The sequence below is a fragment of the Gallinula chloropus genome (assembly GCF_964237585.1).
Source record: "Gallinula chloropus genome assembly, chromosome: 7".
In the NCBI taxonomy this organism is placed as follows: Eukaryota; Metazoa; Chordata; class Aves; order Gruiformes; family Rallidae; genus Gallinula; species Gallinula chloropus.
The window spans coordinates 21,520,637-21,544,040 of record NC_140092.1 but is presented as its reverse complement, the minus strand read 5'-3'; the positions used below and the strand labels follow the sequence as shown (position 1 = coordinate 21,544,040).

At 55.7% G+C, this 23,404-nt stretch overlaps 1 protein-coding gene across 1 annotated transcript; it reads right to left on the bottom strand.

The window, feature by feature from the left end:
• Positions 1-7,068: 7,068 nt before the first annotated feature.
• Positions 7,069-7,956, bottom strand: PPP1R3B (protein phosphatase 1 regulatory subunit 3B; the record flags this gene model as incomplete). The annotated part of the gene is made up of 1 exon (XM_084266856.1): positions 7,069-7,956. Exon 1 carries the CDS (start codon positions 7,927-7,929, stop codon positions 7,069-7,071), a length of 861 nt encoding a protein of 286 aa, XP_084122982.1. The 5' UTR covers positions 7,930-7,956.
• Positions 7,957-23,404: the final 15,448 nt, after the last annotated feature.

The following is a 23,404-nucleotide window of genomic DNA, read 5'->3' as shown; positions in this document are numbered from 1 at the left end:
AGCAGCTGGTTCGGAGCTCAGCTCCCTCAGGAGGAGGCAAGGACATAAATAGGCTTTGTTGCACCAGTTTAGAGCCAGCTCAACTGCCCAGTGGAAACACCAGAGGATTTTTGGGTGCATCACAACCCCATCTCATGCTGCTGGCTTCCTGGCAGAGCCCTGTGCTGTGCCCAGGGGTGCTCTGGGTGCTGCTGAGCACTGGGTCCTCCTCCTCCTGATGTGCACAGATGCCCTTCCTGCCCCCCTCAGACCACAGGCAGGCTGGAGGAAGGGGTTGTGAAACTGAGCTCACCCTTCAGTTAGGGGATGGGTATGTTGGCAGTGGTGGAAAGAACGTTGTGGGGTGTGAGAGAGGGGAGAGGAGGGCAGAGGAGCACAAGGGAGACCCTATGGAGCACCAGGAAGCCCTGTGATGCATGTCCAAAAGGAAGCAGCATTTACCTTTCCTTGCAGACAAGAGCCACACCGTGCCCCCAGAGACCTGACAGGAGCCACACTGTGCCCCCAAAGACCTGACAGGGGGCACCTCCCCAGGTTCAGGCACATGTCTCAGCTGTTCCCTGAGCTCGTGGTGGGCTGGTGCTCAGCCAGCAGCAGAGCCTCACCTTCTGCTTAAGCAGGGACAGGAGTTAAGCTTATGTGCTGAACCCCAAACTCAGAGAGCTTCTTCAACACATGGGCAGCCTCTGAGAGTGAACTGTTTCCCTCTGAGTCCTGCTGTGGGAGCTGGACAAGGCCAGGGACAACTCTGCACCTCCGTATTCCCCAGCAAGCACCCTCTGGGCAAGGGTGTGTATGGGAAGAGAGCAGCTCAGCATGACCCAGCACTGTCTGCTGGCAGCCCAGCCAGCCCCCCGTGTCCTGGGCTGCATCCCTGGCAGCAGGACCCATGGGGCTGGGAAAGAGACCCCCCCATACAGTGCTGCCTCCAGCTCGGGGGGGGCTCCCAGGACAAGGATGACATGGAGCTGTTGGAGCAGGGCCAGAGGAGGCCACAGAAATGATCCTGTGAAGCCAGGCTGGGAGAGCCGGGCTGGCTCAGCCTGGAGAAGAGGAGGCTCTGGGGAGATCTTGTAGCCCCTTCCAGTCCCTAGAGGGACCCACAGGAAAGCTGGGAGGACCCTGTAAGGGCATGGACTGACAAGGGGAGGGGCAACGGCGTTAAACAGGAAGAGGCAGATTCAGATTAGATATAAGGAAGAAGTTTTTTTCATCGTGAGGGTGGGGGGGCCCTGGCACAGGGTGCCCAGAGAGGCTGGGGCTGCCCCTGGGTCCCTGGCAGGGCTCAAGGCCGGGTTGGATGGGGCTTGGGGCACCCTGGGCTGGTGGGGGTGTCCCTGCCCATGTCAGGGGGTTGGAAACAGATGGGCTTTGAGGTCCCTTCCAATGCAAAGCGTTCTGTGAGTCTGTGACCTTGTTCTGTGGGTGCAGGGAGCCTACATCCTGCCCTCCTCACTGCATCCAGGACTCACAATACAGAGTGCTCCAGGCAGCAGTCAGTGGTTCAGCAGAGCTGCTCCCTGCCAGGAAAGCATCCCTAGGCCAATGGGAGACTGCTCTTCCTAAAGGGAGGTGGATAAGGGTTGGGGGAACAACTGACACACCCCAACCATTACAGAGCAAGCTCAGAAAACCTCCAAACACCTCAGCTGAGATCAACACACCATCCGATCTTAACAATCTCTGTCCAGGGCTGTGCACCGAAGCCCAGCGGATACAGCAGGATAGGAGCTGTGGAAAGGTTGGGGGCAAGAAGAAAGCAGTGAGTGCTCTAAGCTCTGAGATATCTTAGCACCTTTCCCTCTCTGCTCTGCCCTGTGAGGTCCCAGCTGGAGTCCTGTGTCCAGAGCTGGGGACCCCAGTGCAAGAGAGATGTGGGGCTGTTGGAGAGGGGGCAGAGGAGCCACGGAGATGCTCAGAGGGCTGGAGCAGCTCCCCTACAGAGAGAGGCTGAGGGAGCTGGGCTGGTTCAGCCTGGAGAAGAGAAGGCTGTGGGGGGACCTCAGTGCAGCCTTCCCATCCCTGAAGGGAGCAGAGGAACAGGAGGGGAATCAGCTTGTTCAAGGGCAGAGACTGGCAGGACAAGGGGGATGGAGTGAAGCTGGAGGAGGGAAGGGTTAGAGGAGATCTTAGGGGGAATTTCTGTGCAGAGAGAGTGGTGAGGGGCTGGAAGGGGCTGCCCAGAGAGGGGCTGGGTGCCCCGTGTCTGGGGGTGTCCAAGGCCAGGTTGGCTGAGGCCCTGGGCAACCTTGTGTAGCTCCAGGCCTGGAGGTTGGTGTCCCTGCCTGTGGCAGGGGGTTGGAGCTCTGTGCTCCTTGGGGTCCCTCCCAACCCAGACCAGTCTGGGGTTCTATGATTAAACAAGTGCACAACCACATCCACCACCAAGGGCTTTAGAAGTGCCACCGCTGCACCGTCCGTGCCCTCCAGCACGTAACAGTGTTTCAGGAAAAACCCCAGAGCTCCCTTGACCTTCCTGATGCCTCCACACCCCCTCAGCTGCCCGGGGTGACGGCAGCTGCAGCTCGGACTTCCTCCCCTCTTCCCCAGAAGCTGCTGTGGGCTGCAGAGCTGTGACAGGAAACGCCTGGGCTGCTGATGTTCTGCTCCCCAGCTCTGGCCAGCACGCGGGTGCAAGAGCAGCACCAGGCGGAGCACCCCGAACTCCGGGGGCTGTGCTGGAGGAGGAAGGGCACAAAGAACTTTTAAAAGTATTTCTTCCCTCCCCCTTGCAAGCAGAAAGCCAACTTAGGGTTAACCCCCCCCCCCCCACAGTATCCAAAGTGTGTTTGCCAGCAGTTGGTTAAAGGGGAGATAATGGAGAACTTGGAGAACAAAGGGAACAGTTGTTGCCAAAGAAGCGAAGCCCTTCACCTCATGCTGCTTCTCCTGGTGTAACTGAGGACAGGCAGGATTACACCCAGGGTTTCTCTCTTGCCCATCCACACCTAAATCTCATCCCTTGCCTAGAGCAGCTCCCTGCCACCTTTGGGCAGATCCACCACCCCTGGAAGAATCCCACCACAAAGACAATGCCAGATGGACCAACTGGGGCTGTTCAGCCTGGAGAGAAGCAGCCTGAGAGGGGATCTGATCAATGGGGATCAATAGCTGAAGGGTGGCACATAGGGGGACATGGGCAGCCTCTTCTCAGGGTCTGTGGGGACAGGACAAGGGCCGATGGCCTCAAGTTGGAGCCTGGAAAGTTCCGTCCCAATCTGGGGAAGAACTTCTTCCCGGTGAGGGTGAGGGAGCCCTGGACCAGGCTGCCCAGGGGGTGTGGAGTCTCCTTGTCTGGAGAGATTCCAGCCCTGACCTGTCCTAGGGACCCTGCTTTGGCAGGGGGTTGGACCCCATGGGTTCTGGAGGGCCCTTCCAACCCCTGTGGTTCTGTGACCTCTGATCCCAAACAGCAGCAGGTGAGAACACACCCAGACTCCTCTGACCCACAGAAGTCCAAACCCATCACAGACCAGCACAAAACACCATGCAGAACCCATACTCCTCTGTGGGGGAGCAGCTTCCCAATAGGGTACAAGAGCTTGCACCCCACTGCATCAGCACGTAAGGCTCTCTGATGCAAAGACTGGAGGAAGGAACCTGAGAAACCCAAAGCTTTATCTCACTCAGCTTCTGCAGGAAGTAAAACAGCCCAGAAAGACAAATCATCATCTTACGAAAGCGAGAGGGACAGAAATAGCCACAGCCCAAAGATGCTCAGCCTGGTTTCTAGGTAGAGGCACCATGAAGCTCACAAGGAAGGACGTATCTCCTGTACAACCCCTCAAACCAGCCCCCACTAAGACTGTCTCTGCTTTTTTTTTTTTCCTTCCCCAGCTCTCCTTACCTTATCTGGAGGTGGCAAAAGCCACCCAGCTCAGCAGCCAATTGTTTGAAATGCAAAACCTTCAGGGTAGCAGCAAGGCAAAGCCAGGTGGAGCCCTGAAACCAGGCTGTCCAGCACTGAGAGCAGAGTCGTCCTTCCTGGGAAGGGACAAGTTCCCTGCCAGTGCTTTTTATCCCTGTGACACCACCTGTGAGGTGGAAAAGGGTTGAACTTTCACTTGATCCTGGTACTGGGAGGAAAAAAGCCAAAAAGCCTGACACTCCTCCCCTGCTCCTTGTGTCCATCAGGTCCCAAGGGGGAGGAGAAGCCATGTGTCCCAGATCAAGGCAGGTGAGGGAAGGACAGAGACAGCCCTGAAATCAATGCAGAAAAACCTGAAAAGGCCGTTCTGGGCACTGCAAGCAGGGGAAGAGCCACCAGCAGCTCAGGAAGGTGGTGGTTAGTGGAGAAACTTCAGAGCAAAGGGGCTGGGTCCTCTCTTTTCCATGGCCACAGAGAATCTGGAAGCGTTTGTGCTGGCAGGAATAGGCAGCTCCTCTCTCTTCCAGGCAGCTCTTTCCTCTTCCAAGGACCAGGCACTGCAGATACTTGCTCCTCCCTGCCAACAGGCTGGTCCCAGGTCCAAGTCCCCTCCCCAGCCCCACGGGTGTTTAAAGATGACGACAAGGTGCACAGCCAACCTTTTGTTCCACCTTTATTTTAACAATCAGCTAAAACCAGACCCATCAGTCTTTAAAAGAGGCATCACATGGCAATTGTAAAGTGCATTTTCCACTTGGATGTCGTGTACAAAAATACCTTTTAAAAACAAACATGCAGAACACCCCACAAGGCACTTCCAGGCACAGAGAGGGAGGAGAAAGGACCCCCCACTCCTATGTTCACATTAGCAATGGAAAAAAGAGGGGAAAAGGGAAAGGGGAAAGGCCACAAGTAGTATTATTAAACCACTATTGGGCAAGTAGTCAGTACCCAGCCTAGCTTTCACCCATGGCATTGCCCTTCTAGCTCATCTTCCACATTCTCCTCAAGCACATCCACCCACAGCCTGCAAACAAGCAGGGCCCACGAGGAGATGCCACCATCCACAGCATCCCAGACACACATGCCTTGATCCAGCCCACAGACAGCTCTCCAGAGGCATGACAGCATGCCAGGAGGACGTGGCTTTGCTACAGGCAGAGTCTTACAGCTTTAACACCATACACTACATTAAAAAACAAACAAAAAAAAAAACAACCCAAGAAATCAGTGTCACTCAGACTTACTTTAAGCTTAAAGCCAGGTTCAAGCCAAACTAGGCAGCAGTCCCTTCAGGAGAGACCAGATGCAGGTTCTAAAGGCTGTTTTGGGAAGCTGCTCCAAGAGGGGAGCCAAGCCTGAGGAGCTCTGGGCTAGTAAGTAGATTTACCACCTGGAGTAAGTGCTGAAGCACAGTGATGACAGGCATTGATGCTGGGGTTTGGGAAAGGCAGCAGTTGAAGGCTAGCTATTCCTCCTGCAAGCTCTTCTCATCCCTTTCACCATCCAACACCCTTCCTAGGTTAGGGTAAAACAGCTCCTAAGTATCTCAATGCAGTAGTCTCCAGAATTAAAAGCTGGGTTTAAAAAGCAGTCTAGCCCATTGCTTCCCTTCAGCCCCAACATGGGCTGCTAGAGGCACCCAGGAAGTTAAGTAAAGCTTATGTACTAGGAAGAGTAAGAGTCCCTTGACCTCTATTCCTACAAAGTATTCAAGCTGAGGGACTGAGCTACTCAGCTTGTGTGAGCAGCTTGGTGAGGCTGGCTGGCACCACACAGGCTGCCCACCTCAGCACAGAAGACAAGCCACCTCTGAAGACAGGGATGGTGAGCATTGGCAATGTGTTTCAGACCCAGGGTGGTGTTGGGATAACCCCAAATCCCATGTAGGGTGAGCTGGAGATGTCAAAGTTTGGCCATTTACAGGTTGAAGTGGCAGCTGCTGCTGCATCAGCAAGGGAAGCCCAGCATGTTGAGGTGCAGCTGGTATGGCCACAGCATCCTCACACAGGCACGGTGCTGCTCCATGAGCTGCCAAGCACGGAATGACAAGCCTTTGGGAGATCCTTTTAAAGCAACACCACTTCCCAAGCCTGTTTATCCCAGAGCATTGCTGGGATTGCACAGCAAACCACCTCTCTCAGCCAAGAGACTCCACCACAGTGGGTATAACACAGTCACCTTCTTACAACAGGACACAGCAAAGAGTAGCTGTGTGTCCACTTGGGATTTGGGGTGTCCTGTAACACCCCAGCACAGCTTCCCACACAGCACTTGGGGCTGGACAAACCCCCATTTTGCAGACCAGAGGAGGAAGAACTGTGTTTACAAGGCCTAGCACAGCCAACAGCAGACTGCAAACATCCCCACCAAGGGCAACACGCATCCTTGATCCCTTGTGATGAAAGAAACAGGAGGGTTGTGAGGGCAGCAGTCGAGTCTCTCAACCCACAGCCGTGCTACAAGCACCTCACAGCTCCAGCTGAATCTCTATTTTTGGTAACACCAAGGCTTTATGAAAGGGCTTTTTCTCAAGATCAGCTGATAAAAACAACTGGTGAGTCAGCACATCAGATCCCCTCCCACGGGCACGTACGTCGCCTCCTAATACGGCAGGGTCACGCTTCCTTTTTTCTCTCTCAAGACACCCTTTTCTGCCTCTGGGAGGAAAGACCTCATGCTACAAAGGTGAAGGCAAGGAGAAGACACTTCCCCATGAGGCAACTGCTCTGTTTCCTGCCCAGCACAGGGCAGCTTTGCCAGGAGAGCCCTGCAGAGCCTGCAAAGAGAGCGATCCTACATGGAAAAAGCCTTTTACCCCCAGGCAAGTGATGCAAACTACGCAGCTCAGACAGATGCTACAGGCACTGTAGTGTTTCCCTGGAGACTAGCAGCTTTACAGGAGAGGAAGGAGTAGCAGCACTGAAGACACACTGGTCCTTTGAGCATCCAAAAAGCCAGTTATCTGAACTGAGGCAGGGAAAGGAGCCCCTTATTGATGGTAGAGGTGCTTCCCTGGCCTCTAAGCCCACTGCCAGCACAGCATGGCACACCTGGTTTTGCTGGGAAGCTTATGCAGAGCTACATGGAGCTGTATGGGGTGTTTTCTCCCCCACATCTTTCCCCACTCATGTTCAGACCAGCTCCCAGGCCTGCAGACACGCCAGCAACAGTTAGTCAATCAGGACTTTGTCCCTGGGTCAATAATAAGGCCCCAGCTTCTCGTAGCCCGAATAGCTGGGCCACTCTGGAAAGAGGCCATAGGAGCACCGAGGGCTCCCAAATTGGTCAAAGGCACTGCCAAAGTCAGGGCTCTGTGGGCCACGGGCAGCTTCCTGGGCAGACTTGAGTTCTGAGCGTATGATCCTGTAATTCATGCCCTTGTTGCTGTCCCAGTACACCTTCCCGTTGCACTCAAAGGAGATGGCAAACTCCACTCTCTCATGGGACTGGATTCCCTCAGGCAAGCTGATGTCAAAGGAAAAGGTGTCCCTGTCTGAGCCTCCATAGGTATCCTTGATATACTGGCAGGGGTAATCCAAGAAGTTCTTCCAGGTGTCAAACGTCATCCTGATCTTCACAGTTTTTTCAAAAGCCAGGTTCCTCACCTTCACCGTCCCCACCACCGATCTCTCCTTCAGCATACAGTGTTCTAGGCAGACACAGTCGGCCTGGAGGCGGTTCCTGAAGTCCAGGTAGTCCACAGAAGGCTGAACAAAATCCAGGACAAAGCTGTCCCTCTCCACCGTCGTCAGCCCCACGATGTTGTCAATCAGCTCCGTGATGTTGAAAGGAATATCCAGAGGGTCATCAAACTCTGAGAACACCTTCACCATGGTCAGAGCAAAGCCTCTGCTGTCAGCAAACGACACCTTCTTCTTCACTTTGGGGTGTGTGAAGGAGTTGGGTGCCTCTTCCGAGCCGGTCAGCGCTGGCTTGCCGCTCAGCTGGATGCACGGCCGCAAGGGCTTGCTGGCTTTTGGAGCAATTTTGCAGGCACATTTCTCTCTCCTTAAGGGTGAGGAGCACAGGTACAGCTGCATTGCTACATCCACAGCCATGGCTTGGTTGTGGGGAAAATAGTCTAATACTCTGGAAGATGAGAAGAGCAAGTTAGTGTTAGAGACACTTAGTAGGACTTTTGTCAGATAAATGCTGCACCAGCCCAAAAAACCTGGCTTCCAAAGTCCCTCAAGCTTAGAGGTATGATTTATGGACACAGCAGGACAGGCTGCCCAGAGAGGGGGTGGGTGTCCCGTGTCTGGGGGTGTTCAAGGCCAGGTTGGCTGGGGCCCTGGGCAACCTTGTGTAGCTCCAGGCCTGGAGGTTGGTGTCCCTGCCTGTGGCAGGGGGTTGGAGCTCTGTGCTCCTTGGGGTCCCTTCCAACCCAGACCAGTCTGGGATTCTGTGATTCTATGCCACATGCTACAGCAGAAGCAGCTGGACCAGAGCCTGCTATGCCCTTGAAGATCTCCCCCAACCACTACAGGGACCAAGCCACCATGGGAAGACATAACACTGCTGTGCTCCAGGAGAGACTCTTCTCAGGGCATGGGATGCTTCTGTAGGAGCAGAAGCTCAGATTATCACAAGCTGCTGTATGTGTATATATGACCTCACCTTTTATAAACCCCTGGTATTTTTGGAGGCTAAAAAGCCTTGATTTGGTTAAGCTACATGCATTGCTCACCCCTGCCTCCCAGAACTGCTCCATCTGAAACACCTGCATGGGCCATTGCATGGATAACAGTCTGATACACAGCAGGGTTGAGATGTAGCTGTCACTGCCTACAGAGGAGCTGCTTTCTTCCCTCTGCTGCACTTTAAAACAGACATCAACTCAATTGGCCCAGGAGATTTTACCTCCAGCACCAAGTCTGCACCTCAAGCCTCTTGCTCTGAGCTCTGGGAAACACCCACATAGGCACAGAGCTCTGCCAAAGGCAACTCACCTCCAGAAGGCTGACCAAGCCCTTGGAAACAAGTCCCTCCTCACAAAAGCTGTGAGCTGCACAACCCTCTCACCACCAGCAACCACAGAGGAATGATCCCCCCCCTCCATGCACCCACTCAAGGGCAGCTCCTACCCTGCACCTTGGCAGATGTGACCCTGGAGCTGCCCCTGCAGCCTGGCAGCTCCCAGAAGGTGGTACCTATCGCTTCTGCCCGTAGGCAGGAGTTTGGATGCTTCTGGCAGGCTCTTGGGCCTGGCTCAGGATAAACCACTGCACAGATTTATCACACACATCCCCCTTAAGTGAACTGGGCTGCAGCTGACCTTACACACAGAATATTCCCTTAATAAAAGCTCTGTCTGGCTGCAGGCCAGGCTCCAGAGCTGCTCCCACCACGCAGAGCGGTAGCAGCAGCCGCCGGCCACGTGATGCAGCAGGAGCTCCGGCTGCCAAAGCCACGCACAGTCCTGGATCGCTGCCACCATGCCAAGGAGAAGCCAGAGCTATGCTCACTGATTTGGGGCTTCAACTCCCCACCCTGTGACTCCACAGAGCAGCTCTGAGCGGGATCTGTTCAGCAAGGAGCGCACACGCCGAGCCCTGTGTCCCAAGGCAGCCACCAGTAACTCCAGCTGCATCCCCTCCAGACATCCTGCATCACCACAGGACACACAGCAGATCCTCCTGCCTGCTAACACCCTTCTCATCTCTACCTGGGCCTGCCTGGTTTTTATTCACACACGCTTCAGGTGGGTCATTTCCTCCTTTAAATTAACTCAGCCTCTGTTGCTTCTCTCTTCCTTGGGCCAGTTTCATCCTCACTGCATCTTTTCCCAGGGAAATCTATTTCCCTGAACTCCCATAACTCCTGACCCATCAGGTTTCTCAGCCAGCCCACCTTACTCACAATGTTTTACCATGAAATACCCAGCCTGATTTGCTTAACTAGGAGCTTTTTTCCCCCAAGCCAAGCCCTATGTAAGAGCTTTCCATACCTACTGTCACACCGAGCTCTGTGCTGTCACAAACTGCCTTTTCCCAGCTCATTTGATGCCCCAGACACCTCCTGAGAGCCCACAAAGGAAGGGTTTCCCTTTTGGGGCTAGCATTGGCTGCCCACAACTTCAAACACACTGAAGGAGAGAGCAGGGAATGGCTTTGCAAGCTCACATTAGAGCTCTAGGAAGGGAGCAGCACCAGGTACAGGGGCTGATTCCTTCTCCCCTCCTCTCTGGAGGAGCCCAGAATAAATTCCAACTCTGGACACCTTCTTGCAGCTTCACCCTCTCCAGAAGATGCAGCCTCTCACTCTTCCCTTCTCCATTTCTAGGAAGGAGAAGCAAGCCAGAGCAAAAGGACTACTTTAACTTACAAGTTAAGCTTAAAGGAGTTACTTTATGCTTACAAAGCTTACACTTCACTTGGGACACTTCTCCAAGCCCCTTGCCCCCTCTGAGCTTCTAGTCCTGCTTGTGGAGCAGACACTGACCAGCCAGGACCCCCTCAGATCACCAGGGACACCCCCCCAGACCAGCCGGGACCCCCTCAGATCACCAGGGACACCCCCCCAGACCAGCCGGGACCCCCTCAGATCACCAGGGACACCCCCCCAGACCAGCCGGGACCCCCTCAGATCACCAGGGACACCCCCCCAGACCAGCCAGGACCCCCCCAGATCACCAGGGACCCCCCCCAGACCAGTCAGGACACCCCCCAGACCAGCCAGGACCCCCTCCCAGATCCCCGGGGACCCCTCCCCGCAGGCTGGATGCACAGCAGCTGCCAAGCCAGGGATTTTCAGCCGTGACACACGGCCGGACGACACCGCACGGTTCTCCTACCCCCTCCTCCGGCTGAGGAAAGGCCGAGCCGCCCCGCGGGCGCTTCTCCGAGCGCCGGGGTACACGAAACCACCGCGCCAGCCCGGCTCCCCCGCCAGCCCCAGACACCGCGGGCGATGCCGGCGGGGAGGCGTCCCGCCAAGCCCGGCTCGCCAAGCCCGGACAGCCCCAGCCGCCTTCCTCCGCCCGCCCTAGGGGGTGGCAGGGCGGGCAGCCGAGCCAAGCCGCGGCAGGGAAGGGGCCGCGGAGCCCCGCGGGCCGTACCTGGTGCCGTGCATGAGGCCGGTGCGCGCACACCCCCGACTCGCCGCCAGCCACACAGCCCCGGCCCCGGCGTCTTAAGGGCGGCCGCCCGCCCTGCCCCGCCCCGCCAGCCCGCGCCGCAGCCAATGAGAGCGCTCCCAGCGCGGCGGGGGGGCCAATAGGCAGCGAGGCGCCCGGCACGCGAAGGGACTTGGGGGCCCCTGTGAGGGGGGGCAGCCCCTGTGAGGGGGGGCAGTCCAGGCGGGATGGCTTGGCTGCTACTGAGGAGCTGAGGAAGGGGAGCAGGAGCTGGGGAAGGGGAGCGGGAGCAGCCCCTGAGGGGGAGCAGCCCCTGAGGGGATCCCCTGGCTGCTCCTGAGGAGCTGGGGAAGGGGAACAGGAGCTGGGGAAGGGGAGCGGGAGCAGCCCCTGAGGGAGAGCAGCCCCTGAGGGGATCCCCTGGCTGCTCCTGAGGAGCTGGGGAAGGGGAGTGGGAGCAGGAGCAGTCCCTGAGGGGGAGCAGCCCCTAAGGGGATCCCCTGGCTGCTCCTGAGGAGCTGGGGAAGGGGACCATACTGCTCTGGCAGCAGTGGCAGAGCCTTCAAACCTCTGGCACCCTCTCCTTCATGAAGGGATCTTAAGTCCACCCCTCTGCCTCTCCCGGAGCAGGGCTCGCTCGTTTGGGCAGAAGGCACAAGCTCCATGCCCAGGCCTTGGTTGCTCCTGGTCCATCCATGTCCTGTGGCAGCATGTGGCTCCTGTGCCACAGAGCTGTCCCTGCCTGTCCAGGAGGGCCATGGCAAAGAAGCAGATGAAGGCAAAACCTACATGAACGTGTTCTTGAGGCAGGAAAGCCTTTTTGGGGCGCTGGTCCCAGCTGGGCTGGCCCAGGGTGTTTGGGTGCTGAGGGATGGGTGGGGAGGAGAGTCACTCATGCCCCTGCATCTTGTGATCGCAGCACAAGCTGGCACTGGCTAGAAATCTCCAGAGGATACTCCAAAATCTCCTTTCCAGACAATACTTACAGCAGGGAGCGGAAAAAATTACATTCTCAGATGTGATTTATGGGAGGAAATAACACGCGTGGGGCCCAGCAGGCACAGAGACCCATCCCATGGGGATGAGTCCCCATCTGGGCGCAAGTGCAGAGCTGGGAAGGTCTTAACGACACCCCAAAAATACCCATCAGGGGAGTCGATGCCTTGGCACAGACCCCAGCTGCCCTCCTGCCACGGGTGTCCGGCTCTGCTCCCCAGCGCTGCCCCTCGAATTGGCTGCGATGCAGAGCCTGATACAGCCAGGTGTGTGAATGGAGCTGGCCAGCCTGGCAGGGAAGTGGCTTTGGGGACAAACACCACATCCAGGGGCAAGCAGCGGAGGCTATAAAGCCCCCTACGAGGTGGGGATGGTGCATCTACCTTCTCCCCTGAGCGACAGTGGGTGTATTGGGGTATATGCCTCTTTTTGTGCCACATCTGGCCCCTAGCTGTACAGCTGCGAGCAATGCTGCTCTCTCTTGCCTCCCTTACAGAGCATAAAAGCAGGGTTGAAGTGTCAACAGTTGTTTTCCATTAGCTGGTGGAAACACACAGAGCTATTGTTAAAGCCAGAGCCTTCCTGCTGGAAGCTGCTGCTTCATAAACTTACTGCTCTGCAAAGCAAAAGGGTTTTGTTGAGGGGGAGTGGGGGGGAAACCCCAACAAAACAACCCCCATTGTTTTCCTGTTTTAAAAATGGGTTTTTTTAGATAAAGGCAACTATAAGATTTAAAGTTTGGGGAGCTAAAAGTGGTGTATCCTCTTGCAGGAGCCTTGCGGGCTCGCAGCGGTTGTGGTGCCGCTCTGCAAACGGAGCTGGAGTTGCTGTGGGAGTTGTCCCAAATTCTGGACTTTGGTCTCAGGAGACTGCCCATTGTTGCCCGTGATTAAAGGGGAAGCTTGGGGAAGCTCTGCAAAGCAGAGTTCTACAACACGGGAGGATGGGAGAAGGTTTTAAGGTACAATAGTGTAATCAAAATTTAATTTGATAGAAACCAAGAGTAGCACTCGATGATCCTCATGGGTCCCTTCCACCTCAGTGAATTCTTTGAGCCTGTGGATATTTTACATGCCAAGGGTACGTGGGATTTCAGCACTCAGTGATGGACTTTACAAGAAGGGTGAGGGGGAACCACATCCCAATTTTCCTGGGAGCAATGGGCAGAGATCATAGAATCATAGAATCCCAGACTGATCTGGGTTGGAAGGGACCCCAGGGATCACAGAGCTCCAACCCCCTGCCACAGGCAGGGACACCAACCTCCAGGCCTGGAGCTACACAAGGCTGCCCAGGGCCCCAGCCAACCTGGCCTTGGACACCCCCAGGGATGGGGCACCCACCCCCTCTCTGGGCAGCCCCTTCCAGCCCCTCACTACTCTCTGCACAGAACTTCCCCCTAAGATCTCCTCTAACCCTTCCCTCCTCCAGCCTCACTCCATCCCCCTTGTCCTGCCAGTCTCTGCCCTTGAACAAGCTGATTCCCCTCCTGTTCCTCTGCTCCCTTCAGGGATGGGAAGGCTGCAATGAGGTCCCCCCACAGCCTTCTCTTCTCCAGGCTGAACCAGCCCAGCTTCCTCAGCCTCTCTCCGTAGGGGAGGTGCTAAGGTGGTCACAGCCAGTGAGCCCTCTCCAATGCAGCCCCTTCCCCTTATCCACACTACCTGGCTCAGCATTGCTCATCTTGGGATACCAGGGAGATGATTTAGGTGGAAGGGGTGAGTTCGATGGGATGAGCCCAAAGCCTGGGAAGCTTCAACCTCCATTTATACTTGTTGCTTTGCTCCGTGGAGGTGCTGAGGGAGGTGTTGGTTGCCCTCAGAGGTGTGAGGGCTGCGGCCAGCCAGCACCGGGGAAGGAATGTGGTGGCTGATGGTGTGTTTCTGCCCTGCCACACAAGCCCTGTTTGCTGGGAGCTCAGAGTAGGGTGTTTCACAATGGCTGCTTGGTGTTTGCCCCCAAAGCAAAGGTAGGTGGAAGTCAGGGAAGGGCGTTGTGGTGTGCTGTGGACACAGGCTGTTATCTCTGGGGAGCACGAGATAGTGGCTATATTTAGTTCTCTGCTGGGCCCTCATACAGTGGTCGCTGTGATTTCCCCACAGCTTTCCACCCCATCCCACCCTGCTTGAGGGGTGGGGAAGAGCTTTGCTCCCTGGCACAGGGAAGAGGCCCTGCGGGTGTTTCTCCCTGGGGGAGCACTGCAGAACCAGCCCCATCCATGACAAACAGCTCTGGAAGGAGGGTCCCACTCTCCCATCAGGTTTGCCTGTGATCTGGCTGGAGGATTTACCCCAGGGCCCTCTGGGACACCCCTGGGGTGCAGCTCCCCTGGCTCGCTGCGGGAGGGGAGGCAGAGCTTCTCCATCCCTCCTATGGGGCAGCCCTCCTTCCCCCACCAGCCCTACCTCTACCAGCAGGCTTGAGTAGGTCCTTGGGGACCCGTCTAGGTCCTGCCACCTCCTCCGGTGCCCTGCTAGAGGCAGGGGTGGCTGGAGCATCTTCACCTCTCCACTGGGAACTGCCGGGCTGCTGCAGGCTCGGCCCCCCAGCCGCCCCAGCAGGGAAGGGAAGCGGGGCTGGGGGTGTTGTGCAACGTGTCCACACTGCAGCAGTCTGCAGGGCCAAGGCTCAAGGGCGAGCACTGTAAGCCTGTGAGGCAGCTGATGTAACAGCACTGCCCAGGGAACCACTCCAGGGGTTCCCTGGGGGTCCCATCCCACACCTCACGCCCTCTCCCAAATCAGCAGCACCCCCCTCCTGACACCTTCTTCTGCTGCCACACCCCATCACCTCTGATGGGCACGAGTGCTCCATCCCCCCCCCCTACAGCTACCTGCAGCCCCAGCCCAGTTGGGAATGCCCAGTGGTGTGGCTGGCAGGGAGGTCTCCTTCCACATCCTTGGGATGATGGTGAAGGTGCCATGCTCCTTGTGCTCACCAGTGTGCCCACGGTGCTGGTTCAGCTGATGCTGTTCCAATGTTGGCTCTTGCCAGCAATTTCCAAATCAGTGCTGCTGAGAAACTCCTGCTGCTGCCTTTGAACCAGGCTTGCACCACACAGAGGGGGGTGGGGGGGGAGTGTTTAAAGTCCACCTGCCCATGACAAGGCTGTGAGGGTGACTCTGAAGTAACTTTCATCAGGTGTTGCCTCATATCAAAATGTGAAGGGAGAAACTAATTTGGGAGTAATTTCTGTCATTGAGGGCATGTGGTCAGGGAGGAAAGCCTGACTGAAACAGGAGAGGCTATTTTGGGCAGGGCAGGAGGGGCAGCCAGGCCAGCACAGTGTCCCAGTCAAGCAGTGTGGTGTGCCATCCTCCAGAAAGGAGTACCTGTGGCTGAGCTGCCTGTCTGTCTGTCCACTGCTCCTCCCTCCTCAACGTACTGTTGGGTTTCAGTCACACTTGACAGGGGGGTTGGGAACCCAACAGACCTTCTAAGTGTTGTGAGAACCAACAGCTGGTGGGGAGAGACCCAGTGAGCAACCAACCTCATCAAGCAAATAAGGAGTGGGGCTTGGCTGTGGTGGCCCGGACAGCCCTTTGGCCAGCCATAGCACGTGTCATGAGGCCAGTCTTGGAGGATAATGACAGTGGGAGAGAGAGACAGCGTGACACAAATCTGTTGGAAACAAGGCTTCTCTTCCTCTACAGTTCACCAGCCAACTCAGTCGTAGCTGCAACTGCATGCTGAGGTCTGATCATGATCCTTGTGGTCCCACACCCCTGCCCAGCTCCCATAGGGTCACAGCAAACAGATCCACCAAAGAAAAGACTTGGGAAGTCCTGTTGGGTGATGGGATCTCTCTCTTTTTATTTCCATAGGTTTCAAACTCTTGTGGCCATCCCAGGAAATGAAGCAATGAACATTCAACGGTGCCCCAGTATCAAAGGAAATCCTGTCCTGGGTTAAGGCTCTCTGCTAAGCTCTCAGGGGCTGTGCTCCCAGGCAGAGGCCCCGCTGCTTCTCCTGGCTCTGTCCAGAAGTGAGGAGTTACATTGGTACATTGGCTGCCGGACGGATATTTACCTTGGCATGGCTTCCTTTGGAGCTTGTATGTGCTCATGGTCAAGCACCCCAAGAAATGTGTACTCTGCCCTGCTGAGGACCACAGCACCTTCCCTTCCAGCCCAGCGTGCACAGAGATATAGTGTGGGGCTAGTCACAAAGCCTGGACAGGTACTGTGTGTTGTAGAAGAAGTTTGGGTGGTGTAAAACTGTGGCTCTTTATAGCAAAAATTCCCAGTGAGAGAAACCATTAAAATCCCTGCAAAAAAGGGAGGTTATGGGGGGAGTGATGGGGGTACGTGGAAGTTACTCTAAGTGCCTTAAGGAAAGCCACCACCCACAGAGAAAAAAAGGAATGGGTTTCCAGCCAAGGAAGAGCCCAAAGGGCAACATGATGGTAGAGCAACCAAATGATAGGCAGGCAGGACCAAGGAAGAGAGGCTGAGGGAGCTGGGCTGGTTCAGCCTGGAGAAGAGAAGGCTGTGGGGGGACATCATTGCAGCCTTCCCATCCCTGAAGGGAGCAGAGGAACAGGAGGGGAATCAGCTTGTTCAAGGGCAGAGACTGGCAGGACAAGGGGGATGGAGTGAAGCTGGAGGAGGGAAGGGTTAGAGGAGATCTCAGGGGGAAGTTCTTTGCAGAGAGAGTGGTGAGGGGCTGGAAGGGGCTGCCCAGAGAGGGGGTGGGTGCCCCGTGTCTGGGGGTGTTGAAGGCCAGGTTGGCTGGGGCCCTGGGCAGCCTTGTGTAGCTCCAGGCCTGGAGGTTGGTGTCCCTGCCTGTGGCAGGGGGTTGGAGCTCTGTGCTCCTTGGGGTCCCTCCCAACCCAGACCAGTCTGGGATTCTGTGATTCCTTCCTGCAGAAGCTGACTGCCAGCAAAAATTACCCTTCTCTGGAGTTGCACTTCTGGAGTTGCACATTAAATGCAGCTAAGTAGGTCCCTTGAGATCCCAGGTTTGGTGCATACAGATACCTCCACTGCCCAGAGGCTGCTCAGCATTGCCTCCTCTCCTGGGTGCTTAGGATTCTGCAGACAGAGCCCTCTCCCCGCTCCATCTCATGAGAAGAAGCTGCTCTCACCCACGCCCAGCAAGAACCAGTTACACACAGCATCTCTGCACCAGAACAAGGACTTCTACACTGGGATTGGACGAGGCAGAGTTTGGGAAACGTGCCTGCAGACAAGAAACACACACCCCCAGGTCAGGAATAACTCTGACAGGACCTGGAAAGCAGGCTAGTTATTCATAGGAAGCTTGCTGCAGGCTCTAGGAGGAGGAAGTCAGGCAATCAGACAGTACAGTAAGCAGCATTCCAGTGCTGACAGCTGGAAATCGTGGATGTCCCAAGCCCAGGCAGCCTGCAAATATTCTTGGCTGTGTCCTTCATCCTGCCTCTTCTAGTCTTTGCTCATCTGTTAGTAGTGATCTGCCCAGCTTCCTTCTGCTCCATGGGATGGCACGGGAAGAGGAGGGTGCTGCCAGCCTGGAGCAGCAGCCGCTGGGATTCTGCAGAGGCTGAGAAGTCAAACGAACTGCTTGGGGGTCCATCAAATTTCCCTGTTCCTCAGCAGAAGGTAAAGTGCTGGAAGGCAGATGGAGGTGGTGCAGACACAGCAGGTGGTGAAGGAGGAGGTCTTCGGCTTTGTAAGATGGGAGAACAGCCCTGAACTGGGTGGCACCAGCAAAGCTGGACAAAAGCAGCAGTAGTTGGAGCTGTAGGGAAAACCAGTAAGTCAAAATTGAGATGATGGCTCTGAAAGTCATCAGCAACAGGCTGGGAAGTGGGTTTGCTGACTCCTCTGCTCCTTTAGGAGAGAATAATCTAGAAGTGCAATAGTGCACAGCAGCTGACCATCCCCTGGTGGCTGGTGTAATTGGGGTCACTGTTTTTTGAGAAAGGAAGTGAATGCAATTGCCTTTACATGTCTTGTGCAAGAGGGCAGCGACGTGGGCATCACTGTGTCTCTCGTGTGTACGTGGGCACATCCATGTACCCACATGGACATGCTTATGCTTGCTAGGGGTAAGAATCTGTCTGCATGGACAGGTTACTCCCTGGGCTCAAGCCCAAGGAGCAGAACATCATCTACTGTTGAGCTTTTCAGGAGCTGAGAAAAAAGGAAACTCTGTCAAAACTAATTTCCATTCGTTTAAAGGTCTCCTAAGAGCACAGGGTCTCCTGAGACGTTCAGGCTCATGGTGTGGAGAATGCCTGGAAGGTTCCTGTAGGTAACCTTATCACCCAAAATTCTCAGAGCACTCTGGCTCTCATCATCAGCATGTCCCAGGGACAGGAAGGTGTTGTCACGTCCCAGAGAAGGGCTGTGTAGGCTGCCTGCCCCACTGAGGGCTGACCCACCCCAAACCCTGCCAACTTCCTCCACCCTCTTTGATTCTGGGGTCTTGAAATGACTTCAAAACCAGTCCTCTGACTTCCCCTGTCCCAAGGTCATCTCTGGTTGGATCCTCTATGGGAGTCCTTACAAGGCCTAATGCAGCTCAGGTCATTGCTCTTGTGAGCTGGGTTTGAGCTGTTTGACCATTTTGGGACAAACTTTGGGGCTCTCAGTCCCACAGCCATGAGAGCTGTGATTGTGGTGGGGTTTGCTCAAGTAAGGGATTTGCTTGTGTCCTCTAAAAGTGTCATGTGGCCTCACCTCGAGTCCTGGGTTCAGTTTTGGGTACCACAGGACAAAAGGGACACAAAGCTATTGGAGAGTGCCCAGAGGAGGCAGTGAGGATGGGGAAGGTCTGGAGGGGAAGGCTCCCCAGGAGAGGCTGAAGGCCCTGGGGTTGCCCAGGCTGGAGAAGAGGAGGCTGAGGGGAGACCTCACCCCGGTCTGTGGCTTCCTGCCGAGGGCAGCGAAGGGGCAGCGCCGATCTCTCTCCTCTCTCTGGGGCCCAGGGCTGGAACCCGAGGGAACCACTCAGTGCCCTGCGCTGCCTGGGCTGGGCTGTGTGGAGCCAGGAGTGGGACTGATGGGCCTGAGGGGGTCCTCCCAGCTCAGGGGGTTCTGGGGTTCTGGGATACTAGCAGGGTCTGCATCACTTTGTCCCGATTCCCTTCACTCTCTCCAGGTCTCAAGAGCAGCGGGGCACAGCAGGACAGGCACAGTTAGCTCAGTCAAACCAAATAATCAAGTGCTATTTGAGTAACAGCTTAACCCAAACTACCTGTGGCCTCCCTGACAGCCAGGGCCCGGACCAGCCTGAGCCATGACACACTTTGGGCCTTGCACGGTTCTCCTGTGAGGAACCCTGCGCTGCACGGGCAGGATGGAGCTTCCCTGGCACCCAAACTGCCTCCAGGCTTTCTAAAGCCTTCGCTTCAGACGTGAACTAAGGCAGCTATAAATAGCAATCAGTGTCCCCTGGTTAACCCAGGGGCTTTGATCACTGAGCTGGCTCTGCCTGTCAGTGCTTGGCTGCTCTCAGCCCCGGCTCTCCCATCAGCTGGGGGCCAAGTTCATCGCTGCTACTCCTGGCTTATTACTACGTGTAGTCTGGCTAACGGGGGGTGGGGAGGATGTGTCTCTGCACACCCAGGAATATAACAATCCATATTTATGTGTTACGTGGGAATTAATGTGCTTGTGCTTAACTACAGGGTGCAGTTTGTAATAGGGAATATAAAGCACCCGTTGGAAATGAAGGCTGGAGTGCAAAAGCAAACTGTAGAGGATTCTATTTAAATTAAATGTACCCTGGATGTGTTTAAAAAAAGGGTAGATGAGGTACTTAGGGATATGGTTTAGTTTAGGATGGGAATGGTTGGACTTGTATTTTCCAACCTTGTGATTCTGTAAATCTCTAAGTAAAGGGTTGGAGGGATCTGCCTAAGGGCAGGGAGGATGCTCAACATCAGCACTGCAAATCACAGTCACAGACTCACAGGGGTTGTAAAGGACCCCCAGAGCCCATGGAGTCCAAGCCCCTGCCAAAGCAGGGTCCCTAGGACAGGGCAGGGCAGGAATCTCTCCAGACAAGGAGACTCCACACCCCCTGGGCAGCCTGTCCCAGGGCTCCCTCACCCTCACCGGGAAGAAGTTCTTCCCCACATTGGGGCGGAACTTCCCAGGCTCCAACTTGAAGCCACTGGCCCTTGTCCTGTCCCCACAGCCCCTGAGAAGAGGCTGGCTGAGAAGCAGGCAGTGCCCCGTCCCATACACACACTGCAGCAGACAGTGAGTGTGTCGTAGCCGCAGCGCTGCCGGCGCCTGGCATTTATCTGTGTGAGCACACATCCTGCATGCTGAGCACACTTCCTCTGCCTTGCATCCTGCTCTCCCTCACAGACGTGTTCTCTCTGTATGATCAGGCGGTGTGGTTATGGGATGTCAAAGGCACTGCACCACGCTCCAGCTCCAATTGCCTTTGGCAGGTATCCCAAAATGTGGGGCTCTGGAATCTCCATCAGGGCTGTGCTCCCCACCACCAGACACAGTCCCCGGTCTGGGCTGCTGGCATGGGAAAATGGTGATAACCCACAGCCCAGCAGCCGCCACCAGCTTGGCAAGAGTGAGGAGCACATGGAGTGTGAGGAGAGATGGAGGGAGCTGTGCTTCTCTAGCCCAGATGAGAGACGGCTGAAGGGGCTGCAGATGCATCCTGCAGTACCTGAGCTGTGGACAGACACTGAAGAGCCCAAACTTCCCAGAGGTGCATGGTGAAAGGACAAGAGCCAACAGGCATCTCTGATGGGACAGGTGGAAACCACACCACTCCAGAAGAATGGGCCAGAGAGGTGGTGGCAGGAGGAGCAGGGTGAGCACAGTCACCTCCCTGCCACATTAACCTGCCCGTGACTCTCTGTATTTGAAACTGCTGCCCCCTGAAAGCATCGCTGGCTGCTGATCTCCTGATGAGGTCTGTGGGACTTCACGGGCCCATCCCAGGGGATCAGGGCTCTTACAGGAACAGGTGACAAACCTCAGAGAGCAAACACAGAGCGATGGGAGGCAGATAAGACATGGAGAACTCATAGAGCCACGTGTGAAACCAGCACTACGTGGCTAGGAGAGGGGAAAGAGAGGAAGCAAAGACAACTCACAAAACAGTTTAGTGAAGCTCTCAAAGCTTTTGCAGCTAGAAAGTAGCAGATGAGCATGAATTCACTGCACTGTCTCAGAGCAAAGCCCTTCCTTTAATTAATTTATTGCTATCATCAAATTATCCTAATCTGTAGGAAGCAATCTACTCTGTGAAAGCCAGGTGTGCCTAATCTAAGGTAAATACGGGCATCTCTTACTAATACTGAGGTATCTTACTCTGTGTAGAGCAAATAAACCTGTGGGCTGGGTGATCTGGCTCACAGACTTTGCCCACAGCCTGTGATGTGACTCCTGCTCCTCTGAAGGTTCCAACTCCCACTACGGGCCTGATGGAGCCTGTGCTGGGTATGGCTGTTACCCATGATGTGCTCAGCTGGCCTGTGCTGTTGTCTTGAGGAAGTTTGGCTGGTTTGTTTCACTACTCACTCTGGTCTACAACTTTACTACATGAATGAAGATGGTATCAGAGCTCCTGGCATCCCACCAGCTGCCAGCATCAGACCCACCCCCCCTCTTAATTTTTTTCCATTTGGAAAGGAGGTGTTGGTAAAACATACTGCTCCCTGTCATGGGACCTTGTGGACTCTAAAAGCTGCTGTGAGTTCAAAAAGGGACCAGACACATTCACAGAAGGAAAAAATGCCACCGTTGCACACAAAGTCGCTGCTGCCTTTTCAGGAAATCCTTGATCTGCAAATCAGGCTGGCTGGGAACGTAATCCAGAGAGGAACCACTACAGGCTTGTCCAGCTCTTCTCTTCCTCAGGCATCTACCAGAGCTCCCTACCAGACAGGGTGTGGGGGGAAGGTGGACCGCAGTTGAGCTTATGGACTCACAAAAAAGTGTTCTTGGTGTCACAGACACCTTGGAATTTCTCCCTGGACACCTTCACAGGAGGCAAAATCCTGCAGGAGGAAAAGCAGCAGCAGAACAAAGAGCAAAGGCTGCCCAACCCAGTTCTGAGCAGAAACACTCCTGGCCTTTGGAAATAGCTTGAAGTCACCTCCAGGGACAGGTAATAATGGGTATCCTGAGGGGATGTTCCCAACGCCCGTGACATTCACAGAATCACAGACTTGTAGGGGTGGGAAGGGCCCTCCAGAGCCCATGGGGTCCCACCCCCTGCCAAAGCAGGGTCCCTAGGACAGGTCAGGGCTGGAATCTCTCCAGACAAGGAGACTCCACACCCCCTGGGCAGCCTGGCCCAGGGCTCCCTCACCCTCACCAGGAAGAAGTTCTTCCCCACATTGGGGCGGAACTTCCCAGGCTCCAACTTGAGGCCATCGGCCCTTGTCCTGTCCCCACAGCCCCTGAGAAGAGGCTGCCCATGTCCCCCTGTGTGCCACCCTTCAGCTATTGATCCCCATTGATCAGATCCCCTCTCAGGCTGCTTCTCTCCAGGCTGAACAGCCCCAGCTCACTCAGTCTTTCCAACGCCCATGCTGGAGAACCTGGGCAGCATTGGTAACTCCATCCATCCCGTACTGGGAGACTTGGGGTGGGCAGGGTGAGCCTCACTGGTGTTTTGGGGGTTGGACCTGATGATCTCTTGAGGCCCCTTCCAACCCCTAGAATCCTGAGATACTGAAGACTGGAAGGTCCTTGCCCTGTGGAGGGTGAAATGAGTTATAAACAGGGTTATAAAGAGCGCTGTGAGAGGCTGCAGCCTGAGAGCCTGGGGTTTCTCTGGTTCTCTGAGCCCAAACCCAGCTTATCATCCCAAAGCTGCCCCCCCATCCATGCTGGCACCCCCCCTCCAGGCAGGAGGCTCAGCAGGGAAGGGCCCAGATGTGGCATTCAAGCTCAGGGTGGGGGGTTTCAAGTGTTGAGAAAACGCCTGATAAGAGCCAGGAATTCAAGAGCTCCTGAAATAGTGAGCGGGGCAGCTGGGGACTGCCTCATATGGCCACATGGGCTGGGGCAGCAGGGGCTCGGTATGCAAGGAGGTGGCACCTGCCCCACATACTCAGTGTCACATTTCCCTCCCCAGGAGGCTCCTGTGAGGTGAGTGACACGTCTCAGACACTGCAGGAGGAGAGGGGTCATTGTCACGGGCAGTCCACAGAGCTTGAGCTGCTCTCTGTGGGAGCTCTGGGAGCTGAGGAGTGGCCCTGCCTGCTGAGCTGTGCAGGGCTGGACTGCTCTGCTGGGTCCAGCTGCTTGCTGGCTGGATTTCTGATCCCTTCCTAGAGCACCGGGCAGCCCATCAAATTGTGTGGCACATGCTTCAGATCTCCTGATGGGCAGCAGGGTGGCCAGGAGCCAGCAGTGTGCCCCAGGGCTGAGAAGGCCAAAGGGATCCTGGGGGGGAATTAAAAGGAGCGTGGCCAGCAGGTCAAAGGAGAGGATCCTCCCCCTCTACTCTGACCTGGTCAGGCCCCACCTGGAGTGTTGTGTCCAGGT